The sequence below is a fragment of the Bombyx mandarina genome, chromosome 18 (genome assembly GCF_030267445.1).
Source record: "Bombyx mandarina strain Sakado chromosome 18, ASM3026744v2".
NCBI lineage: Eukaryota > Metazoa > Arthropoda > Insecta > Lepidoptera > Bombycidae > Bombyx > Bombyx mandarina.
In genome coordinates, this window is record NC_143224.1 from 1,515,018 (window position 1) to 1,532,233 (window position 17,216).

Below are 17,216 nucleotides of genomic sequence, written 5' to 3' on the forward strand. Positions count from 1 at the left end.
TAAAAAATTGTTCGTCATTACAATTTAAATTTTTTTTTACTGCTTAAGCTGGTGGACGAACTCACGGACCACCTGGTGTTAAGAGGTAAACGGAGCCCATAGACATCTACAAGAAGAAGAAGGTTGGTATTTGGTATTTACATTTGTATTTTGACCTCATACGTTTTTTAAAACTTGCTTTAATGCTAAACTGCCGCCATACAGTGGCGGCGTCTATTATATATATCATATACTTTTTTTTTTATTGCTCAGATGGGTGGACGAGCTCACATCCTACCTGGTGTTAAGTGGTTACTGGAGCCCATAGACATCTACAACGTAAATGCGCCACCCATCTTGAGATATAAGTTCTAAGGTCTCAAGTATAGTTACATATATCCGGTAACCGCTTAAGACCAAAGTTCCAACCAAGACCTTAAGTCCGCTGTAAACTGGCCCATCTAAGCCAATATCAAAGGCATATGAGCAGGATATCGTTAGCGCACGTACGCCTAATCCTATCGTTCGTACTTCGTTTTATCAACCTCGTGCGTTATAATACGATAAGCTAATTATTAATTGAACGTGTAACAATTAGACCGGACTAATGAGTAAAAAAAGCCACTGAAATCTGAATATAAAGGTTGTATTTGAACGACAAGCGATACAACATGAGAACCTAGTTTAATTGACATCAGGCCTATTTGTGACAATACTTAGTCTGGCCATAAATACTGTTACAATAAAAAATAAACAAAATATTACATTTGAATTTGGAATATGTCATTTTTATATGATTGCTCATTGAGTTTTCTCATTTTGGCGCCAGTACATTGTACAATATTTTGCGATATTAAAATGGAGCTGGGTGATAAAGAGAACCGAATCGCTGTGATTGCATTACACAAAGTAGGTATGGAGCCAAATGCAATTTTTAAAACTCTGCATACGCTTGGTATTAGTAAAATGTCTGTGTACCGGGCTATTAATAGGTGCAATGAGACCTCCTCTGTTTGTGACAGAAAAATATCTGGCCGTCCACGAAGTGTTCGTACGAAAAAGGTGGTCAAAGCAGTAACGGAAAAGAATTCGAAGAAATCCTGTCCGAAAGCAAAAAATTTTATCTCGGGAGATGAAGATAGCACCTAGAACCATGTCGCGTATTTTAAAAGATGACTTAGGACTTGCAGCCTATAAGAGACGTACTGGTCATTTCTTAACTGATAATTTAAAAGAGAATAGGGTGTTAAAATCGAAACAACTACTGAAGCGGTACGCAAAGGGAGGTCATAGAAAAATTTTGTTTACGGATGAGAAAATTTTTACAATTGAGCAAAATTTTAACAAACAAAATGTCCGTATTTATGCTCAAAGATCTAAGGAAGATTCCCAATTAGTCGACTGAGTGCAACATGGGCACTATCCGACTTCAGTGATGGTTTGTTGGGGTATTAGCTATGAAGGAGTGACTGAGCCATACTTTTGTGAAAAAGGTATCAAAACATCGGCACAAGTGTATCGAAATACCATTCTTGAGAAGGTAGTGAAGCCCCTTAACAACACCATGTTCAATAATCAAGAATGGTCCTTCCAGCAAGACTCGGCGTCAGGTCATAAAGCTCGGTCTACGCAGTCTTGGTTGGAAACGAACGTTTCGGACTTCATCAGAGCTGAAGACTGGCCGTCGTCTAGTCCCGATATTAATCCGCTGGATTATGATTTATGGTCAGTTTTAGAGAGAACGGCTTGCTCTAGACGCCATGATAATTTGGAGTCCTTAAAACAATCAGTATGATTGGCAGTGAAAATTTTTCCCATGGAAAGAGTGCGTGCTTCTATTGATAACTGGCCTCAACGTTTAAAGGACTGTATTGCAGCCAATGGAGACCACTTCGAATAAGCTTTTTATACTTTAAATTGTTTTATATTTATGTTTTAAACTAACGCACTGTAAAAGTAATAAATGTTATTTGCCATAGATTTTTTTTTGTTTTCCTTTGAAACAGTATTTATGGCCAGACTAAGTATAGAAGTTCGTCACCCTAGACCAGCTGGCTTTGGAATGAGCTCCCCTCCACGGTGTTTCCTGAGCGCTATGACATGTCCTTCTTCAAACGAGGCTTGTGGAGAGTATTAAGCGGTAGGCAGCGGCCTGGCTCTGCCCCTGACATTGCTGACGTCCATGAGCGACGGTAACCACTTACTATCAGGTGGACCGTGTGCTCGTCTGCCTGCTCGGGCAATAAAAAAATAAAAAAAAAACCAAATCTTTTGTAGGTATCTGGTACGCACTGAACCTCTAGAAAATTTAAAACATTTAATTTAATAAATAAAATATTTTATATACATAAATTTATAGAGAATGTACCACAGTAGATATTTCTCATTAAGTCTTTTACAGAAATAAAAAAACCCAAATAACATCGTTACCTACCCCTTTCAACAGTTTTACCGTACTTTGTATTGTTATAATTTAGACAACCCTATTCTTTACATTTTGGGAGAAGAGTAAACGAGTTATGTGAACGATGGGGGGACGAGCTCACGGCCCATCTAGTGTTAAGTTGTTACCGGAGCCCACAGACATCTAAAGCGAAAACGTCGCCAGCCACCTTGAGATATGAGTTTTAAGGTCTCAGTATAGTTACAACTAGACTTCATTCAACACATTCCAACGCATTGTTATGCGCTGGGGTTCGGGGTAAATAGAGTCTACCGAATTACAAGTTTACACTGTATTCAACTCTTAGAACACTTAAAACATTCAACAAACACTTTAAAATTCTCAATTCACTTCTTCCACTTCGCTTCAGGTGATCCGTTCGCTGTTTCGCTTCGAGTAGTTTCGATTACTAACTGACTGCGTGCCATCTCTGCAACCCTTTTATAGCCGATACCACATCCCTAGAATCATCGAGAATATTCCACACATCTCTAGTATTGTGTTTCCGCTATTTGACAATAGATAGCGTTTTAATTCTATTCGGCGATGGATGGCGTTACTCTTACCGGCGTAACAGTATGTATTTCCTAAGAACAATGAGGTTCTAAAGTATCAGTTTTACAGTTTAACGACTGCCCCGCACTTCAAACCCAAAAGTATTACTGCTTCACGGTAGAAAGGCAGAGTCGTGGTACCTAACCGTGCGGGCTCACATCCTAGCACCAGTAATAATTGATGTAGGTGGGTTATTTCTGACATATAACTAACTAGGATGTAAGAGCAAAATGTACATAGATAATGTGTACCTATAATAAGATTAAGAATTTACATACTATAATCATATAAGTAGTATTACGTTTTTTGATAAAATAATCTGTAATTATTTATGAGATAGTATTTATTTTGAATAAGTAAATAATTCATTTCATAGTGTTTTGAAGACTACTTTGTCTTGATAATTTATGTCTAAGGATTATATTTTTCTTTAGTAACGCCCGAAATCATTGATAAAACTGATGATAGTAAAGAATCAAATTCATAATGGTTTATTCAAATAATCCATGATTAAAATCTAGATTTGTATATTTAAAGAATATTTTCATATTTATCTGCATCAAATCAATGTTAACTTTAATCAGTACGATAGTACTTCCTACAATATTATCATATACCTATGTATTACGTGCTTGCCTGTATTCTTCGCTAATTACATTCAGGCGACAGACAATATGTTTACGATAAATAAATTTTTAGTGTTTTTAATTTTTTCCCAAGTAGTCTATGGTGAGTTTTTATAAAATGTCTTTTAATTAGCTGACGGCCTAATGCAGCCTAAAGAAACACATACAAAAGGAACACACACACGTAGAAATGTGACCGTATTACAATTGGTAATGGTTTGATGAGTCTCTCCTGATTACGCAGGAGCCAGTCACCGTAGACACCTTACATAGACACAACCTCACGGATCCATCCACATTAAAACGGTACGCGACCGTGCCGCCTTCATACTCTTGAGTTGTTTGGTCTCCTTCGGAGGCGCTCGGGAGGATGTTAGCTGATCCCACTCCTCCTAATGAAACTGGAGAGACCTTAGGGCCACCAGTAATCCTTTAATCATTAAAAAAAGTTGAGTCAAAATCTTAGTGCAGGATATCTAATGTTTATGGTATGAATATTTTCTGGTCTTGTATGTGCTTGTGGTAAACGTTCCGGTCACCGACCTCGTCGAACCCGTAGCTTGCGACGAAGGGCTCGACGAGCGAATTAACCCACAGACACAGCCCACTGAGCTTCTCGCCGGATCTTCTCAGTGGGTCGCGTTTCCGATCCGGTGGTAGATTTTGCGAAGCACTGCTCTTGCTAGGGTCAGTGTTAGCATCACTCCGGTTTGAGCCCCGTAAGCTCACCTACTGGCTAAGGTTACGCTGAAATAACCTCTCAAGGCTATCAGCTTAGGTAGGAAAAAAAGGTAAGCGTGGTACGAGAAAATATATATTAGTAGCGTTAAAAGATTGCTTATTTTGAACTGTCTGTTTGTGTTTGCTCGCGTGATTATTTGCAATCACTGCCAATTAAGTAAGTACATACTAGATATAATCCGCATAAATCATAACATACATTCTTTTGTGACTGCCTGTTTGTTTGTCCGGAATATTATTCGAAACGGCTGGTATGATTCCGACATTAAGTAGTGGCTAACGAATATTTCAAATCACAAACGGCCAACATAAAAATTGAAAAACTTATGTTAACTAATGACAACAATAGCAGATTTTTCCGAGAATTACAATTTTGTAACTTAATATTTAAAAGCAGCTGAAACCGCGCATCACCTCTAGCAGTCTAGCATAAATCTCTAGCATAAATGCGCAGATAAAATCATATAATAATCCTTTTACGAATTACAAATTAATGTTTTAAACGTAATCTTGAATTATTGTAATGCGCACTATGACTACAATAACAATTAATGCGTCTGGAAAATATCACTATATATCAATGATTCATAAAAGCAAGTCACTTCGAATACTCTTTTAAACATTGGAATACAATTATGTTTTATTTTTTTATTGCCCTTGTAGGCAGACGAGCATACGGCCCACCTGATGGTGAGTGGTTACCGTCGCCCATGGACCTCAGCACTGCCAGGGGCAGAGCCAAGCCGCTGCCTACAGCTTAATACTCTCCACAAGCCTCGTTTGAAGAAGGACATGTCATTGCGCTCGCTTTGTACGTCGAACATTATTAGATAGAGATTACAATTTGACGTTAACGTTTACTTGAACTCACTTTACTGGTAGGAGAACGTCTTGTGATCCCGCCCGGGCAGGTACAACCATCCTGCCTATTCCTGCCGTCAAGTAGCCATGCGGTCCCGTTTGATAGTGAGACAGACATTACATAGCTCAATTGTGACCTTAAGTTTCAAAATAAATAGCGTTTTGATGTCTAAGAGTTCTGATTGCCACTTAATACTATAAAATGTTATATAATACCCAGAGTGCAACATTCAAAGCGTTGATCTACCGAACTAAATGACGCACTCGGCTGAAGATCATCCATTTGTTGTTTCCTATAGATCATCATCATCGTCATCATCATCATCATCATAACCGCTTATTTTAGACCATTGGAAATGCGCCTCTCCAATGCACGCCACGTGACTCGATCCTGGGCCTATCGTCTCCCGCTATTCTGCGTATATAGCCGCTACACCTTTTTAAGTGAATGAATGAATGAATGAATGATTTATTTTATTTCAAACAACAAGAAGTCCATATGTGTACATAATATCATTGAAACATACTTAAAATTAACAACACCATTCAAATAAAAAAAGATACATTTATTAAAAATAATTATCAATTGAATACATTTCAAATATCCCATTCAACTGATACTTACTTCGAACCAAGCATTATTATTATTATTTAGTCCGCAAATGAACCATGGTACAATGGTTCAAGTACCGACAGTCATAACGGTCTGTTAATGCCTTCAGGATGCTGTTAGAGCTGACCCGGACCCGGCGAATCTGGGATGTGCACCTTTTCCGCATGGTTGTAAAGAAACAATCGACTCATTTCCTAAAAAGCGTTTTGTACACCTTCTTGAAGACCTTTCCAATAGATGCAAAGGCTATTTAATATTCAATAACTCAGGGCAGGTTGATTAGCTACTTTTATATACTGCTAGATCTAACAATATGCAATTCAACCTATTACTTGATACACTTTAGTTGAAGTTTTCACTCCACAAAAATGTAGTTTTGTGACTCCTTGATAAAACACGCCCGACCAAACCATCACCCAGGATGATGACAACAATGTACCTTTCCGACCACTTGAGTAGCTTCTTCGCCCTAGACACGTCCTTACGGATCCATCAGATCCAATAACTCTTGCATTAGATACCTTCAGCTCTAACACTAGGAGCAGGCTGAGGAACCCCGGTAACCGTACTCGTCGAACTCGACAAAGAGGTCGACGTGCAGCCTAACCCATGCATCAGCCCGCTGAGTTTCTCGCCGGATCTTCTCAGTGGGTCGCGATTCCGATCCGGTAGTAGATTCATTCGCGAAGCAACTGCTCTTGAGTTGTTAGGTCTCCTTCGGAGGCGCTCGGGCAGTTGTTAGCAAATCCCACCCCTCCTGGCTGAGCCTTTGCTCGCCCACCTGTCCTGGTGAAGCTGGAAAGGCCTCCGGGCCACCAGTAATCTCTCAATCATAAAAAAAAAAAAGTAGCTTCTTTAGAATGTGCGTACACTTTATCATTTTGCTTATTGTAGTGTTCTTCAATCGTGAAAATGTTTTCACCGGTAAAGAGGATATTTCTGTGCGTTTCACCTGCGTATCGAAAGAGTAGGCGTTTTGATCGATCCACTCTCTTTAATTGTATAGATTGATTTAGGGCATGTCCTGTATATCGACGATAAGCGCCGAGCTTCAGGTCTTGTTTTATAATACACGACAGAGTCCTAGAGGGAATCTTCATTTCTCACGATAAGATATTTTGCTTCCTAATGGGGCTTCGACGGGGTTTCGACGTGAAATGGCGCAAAATCAAAAAAGTTTTTATAATAATATACGTCAGTGATTATCAAACTTATTTCTTTTACCGCCCCCTTTGAAAATCAATTATTTTTCAGCGCCCCCCATTTTTTATACACCCCTAAAACTTTAAAATCACAATTTCATTAATTTAATTAATAAATGTTGTATTAATTTTAGTAAATGTAGTACCACGTAGTATATATGTATTTGTAGATGCTATTATTGTTTCTTCATATTATTATATGTCTGTACATTGCTACAGAGCGTGTATTTACAAATTTGCAAAGTAAAAATGAATTCATCTTAACAATATGTTTGTTTAAATTCAGAATTACCAAAATAAATTGCTAGTTCACTGTACTATTACTATGCTAGATAATTAAAATTTTATATTTCGACTAGTAAATAATACTACTAACAATAATAACTTATTAAACTACGAATAAGCTAAACCTGGAAGTCGTAGAGGATTTCATTTATCTGGGCTCCGTCATAGCTAGTAATGGATCCTCCGAAAAGGACCTCAGAAGGCGAATCAGTATGGCAAAGAGAGCTATGTCCCAAATGGACCGTGTTTGGGGGGACAGAAACATCTCGAGGAATACCAAAAAGCAGCTCGTCAACTCCCTCGTCTTTTCCATTTTTCTCTACGGCGCAGAGACTTGGACCCTCAAGGAAGCCGACCGCCAACGCATCGACGCGTTTGAGATGTGGTGCTGGAGGAAAATGCTCGGGATTCGTTGGACAGAACACAGAACCAACGAATCCATTCTTATCGAGCTCAATATTCCAATGCGCCTCAGCACTACATGCGCGCGGAGGAGTTTCGAGATCTTTGGACATATCGCCAGAAAGAGAGGTGACAATTTGGAAAAGCTGCTATTAACAGGCAAGGTATGCGGGAGAAGGCACAGAGGCAGAAATCCAATGCGCTGGTCGGACCAAATACGCTCCACTCTCAATACCTCAGTCCACGTTGCTATCCACACAGCCGAGGACAGGCAAGAATGGCGCAAGATGATGCATGAGAAAGTTATTAGAGAAGGCCACGACCCTCAGCATTGAGGATTATCGACGCAAGATGGAAGGAAACTACGAAAAATAAATTTATATCATTTCGTATTATAGATAAATATGGGAAATTTTTCATAGAATATAAGTTTATAATTTAGAACTGGTTCAAATAAAAACCGCCGCCTAAGTCAGCGTTTTTATTGTTCGTAATAATTAATATCTATTATCTATTATAATATTATAAAGAGGAAAGATTTGTTTGTTTGTTTGTATTCAATAGGCTCCGAAACCACTAAGCCGATTTGAAAAATTATTTCACCGTTAGGAAGCTTCACCATTTCCGAGTGACATAATCTTTTTTGAAAAAAATTAGGTATCCTTACTAAAACTCCAATAATTTAACCCAAGGTGGAAATTTTTTTACCTAAAATATTCTTTACGTCGCGTGCCCTACGAAAACTATTGATGATAGAATAAAATAATGTACTACGACTTTGTAAAAAACATTATTATTTACAAAAAGTGTCGCGACAGTATATGTCTAACTATTATAGTTATGCCGCAATAGGTGTTCTTGTATTTAAAAAAATGCCCCTGGTAAGACACGGAGTGCCCCTCCCTAACCTCGCCGACTGGTGGCTTCCTACTTGGAGGACAGATCGGTCACGTGTACTGGACACGGTGGGATCGTGCACAGGTTCCCGGTCGTGCGCAGTGTTCCACAGGGGTCGGTGCTCGGCCCCCTTTTGTGGAATATCGGGTATGACTGGGTACTGAGAGGTGCCCTCCTCCCGGGCCTAAGCGTAATCTGTTACGCAGACGACACGCTGGTCGTGTCCCGGGGAGGGAGTTTTGCTGAGTTTGCTCGTCTTGCCACCGCTGGGGTAGCGTATGTCGTCGGCAAAATCAGGAGATTGGGCCTCGACGTGACACTCAGTAAATCCGAGGCCATGTGGTTCCACAGGCCCCGGAGAGTGCCACCTGTCGATGCCCATATCGTGGTTGGCGGCGGGCGTCCGTATCGGGTCGGGGTGCAGTTGAAGTACCTCGGCCTCATTCTGGACAGTCGTTGGACCTTCTGTGTTCACTTTCAGAACCTGGTCCCTCGTTTGTTGGGGGTGGCCGGCGCGCTAAGCCGGCTTCTTCCCAACATCGGGGGGCCTGACCAGGTGACGCGCCGTCTCTATACGGGGGTGGTGCGGTCAATGGCCTTATACGAGGCGCCCGTATCGGGCCAGTCACTGGCCGTGGGGGTAGCGAAGTTGCTGCAACGGCCGCAACGCACCATCGCGGTCAGGATCATCCGTGGTTATCGCACCATCTCTTTCGAGGCGGCGTGTGTACTGGCTGGGACGCCGCCTTGGGTCCTGGAGGCGGAGGTGCTCGCCGCTGACTACCAGTGGCGGGCTAACCTTCGTGCCCAGGGCGTGGCGCGTCCCGGACCCAGTGTGGTCAGAGCGCGGAGAGCCCAATCTCGGCGGTCCGTGCTGGAGTCATGGTCCAGGCGGCTGGCTAATCCTTCGGGGCTGGTCGTGGGACCGTCGAGGCGATTCGCCCGGTTCTTGTAAATTGGGTGAATCGTGGCAAAGGACGCCTCACTTTTCGACTCACGCAGGTACTCACTGGGCATGGTTGCTTCGGTGAGTTTCTGCACCGGATCGGAGCTGAGCCAACGGCAGAGTGCCACCATTGTGGTTGCGACTTGGACACGGCAGAGCATACGCTCGTCGCCTGCCCCGCATGGGAGGGGTGGCGGCGTGTCCTCGTCACAAAAATAGGAAACGACTTGTCGTTGCCGAGTGTTTTGGCATCGATGCTCGGTGACGACGAGTCGTGGAAAGCGATGCTCGACTTCTGCGAGTGCACCATCTCTCAAAAGGGGGTGGCGGGGCGCGTGAGAGATGCACAGGCCCGCCGCCGTCGAGCGGGGTCCAGGGAAACGGCTCTCGCCCAAGCCCTGGCCCTCTAAGTGTTTCGGGTCTCCCTCACATGTCGGCCTGGGGACCGGCGAAGGGGGCCCAAGAAGACGACGTGCAAGCTGCTCTGCACACGTTTTACGCATGAGCATCCGGGTGATGGAAGGCCGGCTGTCCTCAACCCACGCTGGTTCTGACCCAGCGGGGTATTCCGTAGGATAGACATTCTAACCGGCGCCATCTAGGCGGGCTTCGGACAGCCTGCCGACCGAGAGGGCTGGTGGTCGTGGCGCCGACGACCGCCAGTCCGGCGTCCCGAGGGGGGAGGGTGATGGGAGAGATGTGCTCCGCACTAAACGCTTCACTTTCCCCCTTTGCCTTTTCATGAGCTCTGTCTCATGCGAGGTTTGGATGCTGGTTGTTGAGCGACAGGAGGTTTTAGTCGGTTCGACTCCGACATGCCCCGCCTTCCATCCCCAGTGAAGGGCGGAAGTCCGGCGATTTCCTCCTGACAAAAAAAAACGTGTGGCACTCGGGAACTGCAGCAGTAAAGCTATTGCATAGCATTTTTTATCAACTTATGACATTATAATTAGACAATGATAATTTAATATTAAAACAATAATAAAACAACACCACGCTCTATTAAACCATAATAAAGGCAAAACCTTAACTGTCCCCTTCACACTCATAAGCTAAACCGCGCGAGAGAGAGATGGGCAGACTTTTCATGATGCGCATGCAGTGTGACGTCACGCCTCGCGCTTATTCACAAAACTACACAAGCGTAACGTGTGAATGTGTTGAACGCGAGCTACATGGTAGGCGGAGTGAGGGATGTTAGGTTTTTTTCGTTACGGAATTTCATGATTCGTTCGCCGCGCTCAAGGCCCGCGATAAAAGATATGCAATAGCTAAAAAATGTATGAACTTGTAATAAAATCTCTTTGGCTATACTATTTGTATCTGGCTAGTTTTGGTATCATTAAAAGTTTAAATTCGAAAGAAGATAATTCCAAATTAAAATTAGGAAGATGTGTGATTTTTATTTATTTTTCGTACTGTCAAGATGAGGGAATCTAATGAAGATATTCGATACATTTTAAAATTTCACTACAAAAAAGGTAAAAATGCAACGCAAGCCGTGAAAAATGTTTATGGACCTAGTGCAGTGTCTGTGAGAGTAGCACAAATTTGGTTTAAGCGTTTTCAATCCGGAAATTTTGATGTCAAAAATGCACGTCGCTCTGATCGCCCTATTACGGATAAAATCGATGCCATTTTTGAAAAAGTGGGGCAAGATCGGCATATCACTAGTTACGACGTAACTGAAGAACTGGGAATTGATCACAAAATAGTTATGGCGCATTTGAAAAAAACTGGGTACACAAAAAAGCTCACTGAAAGAAACCTAATGAACCGTGTACTCATTTGTGATTCTTTATTATGACGTAATGAAACCGAACCATTTTTGAAGAAGCTGATAACTGGTGATGAAAAGTGGATCACGTACGACAAGAACGTACGAGAAAGGTTGTGGTCAAAGGCCGGTCAGGCTTCACAGACTCTGGCGAAACCCGGGTTAACTCGCAACAAGGTGATGCTGTGTGTGTGGTGAGATTGGAAGGGCATTATACATTATGAGCTGTTACCACCAGGCAGGACCTTCGATTCTGAACTCTACTGCGAACAATTGATGAGATTAAAGCAAGAAGTTGAGAGAAAGCGGCCGGAATTAATCAACAGTAGCTGTTTAGGCTTACTATCTAGGTAATATATTATGGTAATATAACACTGGTAATATATTACCATTGGTAATATATCGATGCTTACTATACTATTTGACATTGGACGGTAATGGGTAAATTGTAAAAAATAATAATCTAAGACAAGTTTTTGAACAATAATTATATACGCATTTCCATTTTATATAAAAATTATGATTTTTACATCAGTAATTTCTTATAAAATGCTAGGAAAATGCTGTAAAATGCCCTTATGTTAAAAATAAGAAAGAAAGTAAAGAAAATCTCAATTTGTGTTAGTTTACGTATGTGTAATATTTTAAAACTCTGCATGGTGGTTTTTTTTTTAATGTTTAAAATAATTTCTGGAGAAATATAATAAAGGTAAAATTGCTCTAATTTTATCATCGATCATGTTCCGCAAAAACTTGATTGCGTACGGTGTGTGGGCTATCCTACGAAATCTATGTTAATTATTTTAAGTTTTTATAACATCATACAGGGTAGAAATATAAACGAGTTTTAATTTTAGTGAAATTTAAAATACTATAAAGTAAATGAAATTACAAATTTTACAGCGCCCCCCTAACCCACATCAACGCCCCCCATTTTTTCCTGGGCCCCTTAACGCCCCCCTCTAGGTTTCAAACGCCCCCCAGGGGGCGTTATCGCCCACTTTGAGAAAGACTGATATACGTGTTCCAAATTCAAAATAATTAAAAACTTGAAAAAAAAGTAGTTTTTATGTAACAAATGTTTATGGCCAGACTATATAATTACATTCATTCAGAAGCATGTAGAAAAAGCGGTTATTAATTCGCTTTTATTAGCTTCAGACGTATGTATGTTTGTAACGGAATCTTTGAACATCATTTAGACCCCCTCCAAAACGTCGGATTAACCCGAATTAAGAACTGATGAAAATTCATATTAAAAAAAAATGAAAAAAAATATTGAAATTCAACTAAAAAATTAAAAATAAATAATAGTTTAAAAAACACTTTGGTGCTTTTCAGGATATTATCAAAATCACCCTTCTACTCATATCTTCTGTTCATAAAATATTTATAACTACTGATACCATGCACCCCACGCTTTTTTTACAATAAAATCATTTTTTCTTACACTATTTTTAATTCAAATTTATTAAAATTTATTTGTATTTTTTAGTTGGATTTTCTATAAAAGCTTATTTTGTTCGTTTTTTTAAACTATTATTTATTTTAATATCACAAACGGACACTTCAATTTGATTTTTTTATATAGATAATTCAAATTGCATTCATTTCAAATTTCATCTTCAGCATTCCCCAAGCCCGAAGATGACATGTCCATATTCTACGAGCACGCTGACCGAAACGCTCGTATCGTGGAAGGGACCCCGGCGGCTCGCGGCAGCCATCCTCATATGGTCGCTATGACCATAAATTTTCTCATCAGGAGCTTAGTCTGCGGAGGATCATTGGTCACTCCTCGTACCGTACTCACGGCTGCCCATTGTATAGCTTCGGTTTTTTCTTCAGGTGCTCTGTCTAGGTAAGACAGCTAAACTTATGCAAGTTTTATTCTATCGTTCTGTTATAGTTATGCAGATCCTACCGTATTCCTGCTGCATCAGCTTTGCCATATCCTTATCCATACCATACCTCATCACCATTTCCCGCTCCACTCAATCAGTTCGTCTCCATCCTTCGCCGCGTTCGCGCCTTTCGCTGTATCGATACAATACTAAATCTTTTGTATTTAATTATTATTGAATAAGTTTTAATTAAATCCAGTGTAAATTAAAATTTTGTCTTAAAAAAAAAGGGATTTATAGAATCCCGTATAACATTGGTGGCAGCGGTCACTGCTGATCATTTAAAATATGAGGTATTTGAATTAGTAGTTACCTAGTTATTGGCCATTTGATATTTGTTATGGGCTATTTTAGTATCACTAACACTGCCTTTAGGTATCTCAAATATCGGTCATCGTTCTCGTCGAACCCGTTAACTCATAGACTCAGCCCACTGAGTTTCTCGCCGGATCTTCTCAATGGGTCGCGTTTCCGATCCAGCGGTAGATTCTGCGAAGCACTGCTCTTGCTAGGGTTAGTTTTAGCAACGTCGTCAGATTTGAGCCCCGTGAGCTCACCTATTTCTCAGGTTACGCTGACATAGCCTCTCAAGGTTTATCAGCTTAGGTAGGAAAAAAAATCAATGGATTTCGGTAAGCACTGTACAATAACTTGAAACTATTATGATAACCATATCATTTAATTCTACAGTTCCCTGCGCGTGGTGGTCGGCACCAATCAATGGAATTCCGGTGGCCAGATCTACGCTGTCGCTAGAAACATCACACATCCAAACTACGTATCTCAAACATTAAAGAACGATCTAGGTCTCCTCATCACCACTTCTGATGTAGAGTATAATGACCTAGTCAGACCAATTGCGTTGAACTACGATTTCATGCCAAGCGGTTTTCCGGTCAGGGTGGCTGGATGGGGCAGGATTGGGGTGAGGTGTTTTTGAAAATATATAAAAAGCACCAAGGTGTTGCTGCAAAGTCAACAAAATATGTCTCAAAACAAGTAGCTCTCAAAAAGCCTTAAAACCAAGATGCCCGGTGTACTAGTATCGTTCGATGGCACTATAACCGTGTTCGAATCCCGCCGGCAGGTACCAAATTTCTAATGAAAAACGTACTTAACACAAGTTCACGAATGACTTCCATGGTAAATGAATAACATCTGATGATAAAAATCAAACTCGCAAATTTGTAATTTCCGTAATTAATATATAATTGAGCGTATCCCGCGATTCCCATGGTGATGTACATACATGGATTTCGGATACACGGGGGGTCGGAGAAGGGCGTTCGTCCTGCTCCGGCCCCTGTGAGGAGGCAGTCTCCTCCCGGTGATGGTCACGGGGCGACCTGAGGGGTGTCGAGGCTGCGCCGCACGCTACCGTCGCTCTAGCGCGCTGGCACCAGAAGGATAAGACGACGCGTCGTCGACTGTGGGCCGCGATACAGTCCGCATTGCTGTAGTCGCTGTCGTCGCTGGACATAGTACTGTGAAAAAGTAGACCTGTCGGCAGTATATGGCGTTCCGACCCGGCAAGCTGATTCTGACCAAGGGGTATCCTGGAACACCAGCGACATCGCCCGGGCGGCCTGATAGAGCCGCCGTACCGCGGAGATCGGCGTCGTTTGTCGTCGACTATGGCCTCGACGACCCGCCGGTCGGGCGTCCTAGGGGTAGCGCCGCGTGTCTGGTTGAAGTATTGACCGCGGGAGCCCCCCTACGCGGACCGGGTTCTGACCCCAGGCGGAGATCGGACGTCGGGTGTAAGAGTGCAGGGGAGTCGCTTAGTGCGATAGGGCCCTAAAAACACCCTTGGGCCCGCAGATCGGCAAGTCCCACATACCCTACGTATTTGTGCCGCGAAGCCACCTTGCATACTTGTAAACGTTTATTACTACTGAGCCTTGATATCCTCATGCTGGTTGGTCCTTCACGGCACTCATCTTTTAGAGCTTATGAAAGAACTTCCAACCGTACCAGTCACTAAACTTTGTCGTATCGCTCTTGTCAGACCGATCATGGTCGTCATTCAGTATAATTCTCTGGACAGATGCTGTACGCATCACGAGCAATCGCCACTTCTCCAGGTTTGTGGTGAGCTAACTGCCGACTTGACTTGGTCGATCCAACCTTCCACGCGCTCTGATGTCTTCTACTTTGCCCAGAACGACAAGGCGCTCTATGTAGTAATTTCCAGTTTCCAGTTAATAGCAGATTGATTTTACAGCGTAACCAGCCTCTGTCTCCCGACCTCCTGGAGATCAACGCCCGTATAATCGACGGTGACGGCTGTGTGAGGGCTGTACGCCAAGCGATCATTGACCTCGGAATCCAAGCTCCATCTGTAGAACCACACATCGAAATCTGCACATTCCACGCTGCTGGTACTGGTACCTGTAATGTAAGCATTCCATTTTTTCCATTCATAAAGCTATGCAAATTATAACATGAACTATTTTTTTAATATTCGCGGCGATTTTTAATACGCTTTTATTAGCTTCAGACGTAAGTATGTAACAGAATCTTTGAACATGATTTTGACCCCCTTCAAAACGTCGGATTAACTCGAAATTTGGTATACTTATTAAGGACCGACGACAATGAAATATTTAAAAAAAAATTGAAATTCAACAAAAAAATTAAAAATAAGTAATAGTTTAAAAAAACGAACAAAATACGCTTTTATAGAGAATCCAACTAAAAAATTTAAAATAAATTTGAATTAAAAATAGTATAAGAGAAAATGACTTTATTGCAAAAAAGCGTGGGGTGCTTAATAACCGAATCGCTATCTTCTTCTGCATCACATAATCATCGGACTGTCATCTCGAAGAACACCTTATAGTCATTCTACAACACAAATCAAAAAAGACCCTCCGTTAATCCAGTAGAAACCTATCAAACGATTCATGGTATAACTTAAATAATATGCCACTCTAGGAGTCAGTGGACACATAACACGTAGAATCAACGTTGCTAAAAGAACAAAACTTTCGGCAAATAAGTTTCCAATGTTCCAGGGTGACAGCGGCAGTGCATTAGTTCGTATCGACAACGATGAAGAAATCGGCATCGTATCCTGGGGATTCCCGTGCGCACAGGGAGCCCCCGACATGTTCGTCAGAATCAGCGCCTACCGCTCCTGGTTAGAAGAGAACATCATATAAATCTGACATGTCTATGAGGCTAGCCAAATAAACACTTACTAAATGACTTGAGTATTTATTTGTGTACTAGCTGACCCGGCAGACTTCGTAGTGCCTCAAACGATATATAAAAGACCTAAACTTTTGTATAAAAGAAACTTAAAACAAACCGACAGGGGAGACATCAAAAGAAAAACAAAATTGTTATTTTTATTTAATTCGGAGCATTTTCATATTTATCTACCTTTTAAACCTTGTCTGGACTTCTGGACAAATAATTCTATCTGTCTGGACAAATAATTCAAGACCAAAATTAGCCAAATCAGTCCAGCCGTTCTCGAGTTTGAGCGAGACTAACGAACAGCAATTCATTTATACAGAACAGCAATGCATTTTGTTTACGGATGAGAATTTTTTTACAATTGAACAACATTTTAACAAACAAAATGACCGTATTTATGCTCAAAGCTCTAAGGAAGCTTCCCAATTAGTCGACAGAGTGCAACGTGGACACTATCCGACTTCAGTGATGGTTTGGTGGGCTATTAGCTATGAAGGAGTGACTAGGCCATACTTTTGTGAAAAAGGTATCAAAACATCGGCACAAGTGTATCAAGATACCATTCTTGAGAAGGTAGTGAAGCCCCTTAACAACACCATGTTCAATAATCAAGAATGGTCCTTCCAGCAAGACTCGGCGCCAGGTCATAAAGCTCGGTCTACGCAGTCTTGGTTGGAAACGAAGGTTTCGGACTTCATCAGATCTGAAGACTGCCGTCGTCTAGTCCCGATCTTAATCCACTGAATTGTGATTCATGGTCAGTTTTAGAGAGTACGGCTTG

General features: G+C 41.6%; 1 protein-coding gene across 1 annotated transcript; it reads left to right on the forward strand.

Annotated features, from left to right (window-relative positions):
* Positions 1-3,626: 3,626 nt before the first annotated feature.
* LOC114248226 (chymotrypsin-2) lies at positions 3,627-16,422 on the forward strand. The gene is made up of 5 exons (XM_089734534.1): positions 3,627-3,706; positions 12,957-13,188; positions 13,922-14,156; positions 15,456-15,629; positions 16,249-16,422. Exons 1-5 carry the CDS (start codon positions 3,652-3,654, stop codon positions 16,393-16,395), a joined length of 843 nt encoding a protein of 280 aa, XP_089590660.1. The 5' UTR covers positions 3,627-3,651; the 3' UTR covers positions 16,396-16,422.
* Positions 16,423-17,216: the final 794 nt, after the last annotated feature.

What these genes read in the sequence shown, in the direction of transcription:
- LOC114248226 (XM_089734534.1), top strand. Translation starts at nt 3,652, where the DNA reads ATGTTTACGATAAATAAATTTTTAGTGTTTTTAATTTTTTCCCAAGTA. An exon ending in TCTTCAGGTGCTCTGTCTAG is followed by an intron (nt 13,189 to 13,921) that starts GTAAGACAGCTA and finishes TTAATTCTACAG; the next exon opens with TTCCCTGCGCGTGGTGGTCG. An exon ending in CTGGTACTGGTACCTGTAAT is followed by an intron (nt 15,630 to 16,248) that starts GTAAGCATTCCA and finishes CCAATGTTCCAG; the next exon opens with GGTGACAGCGGCAGTGCATT.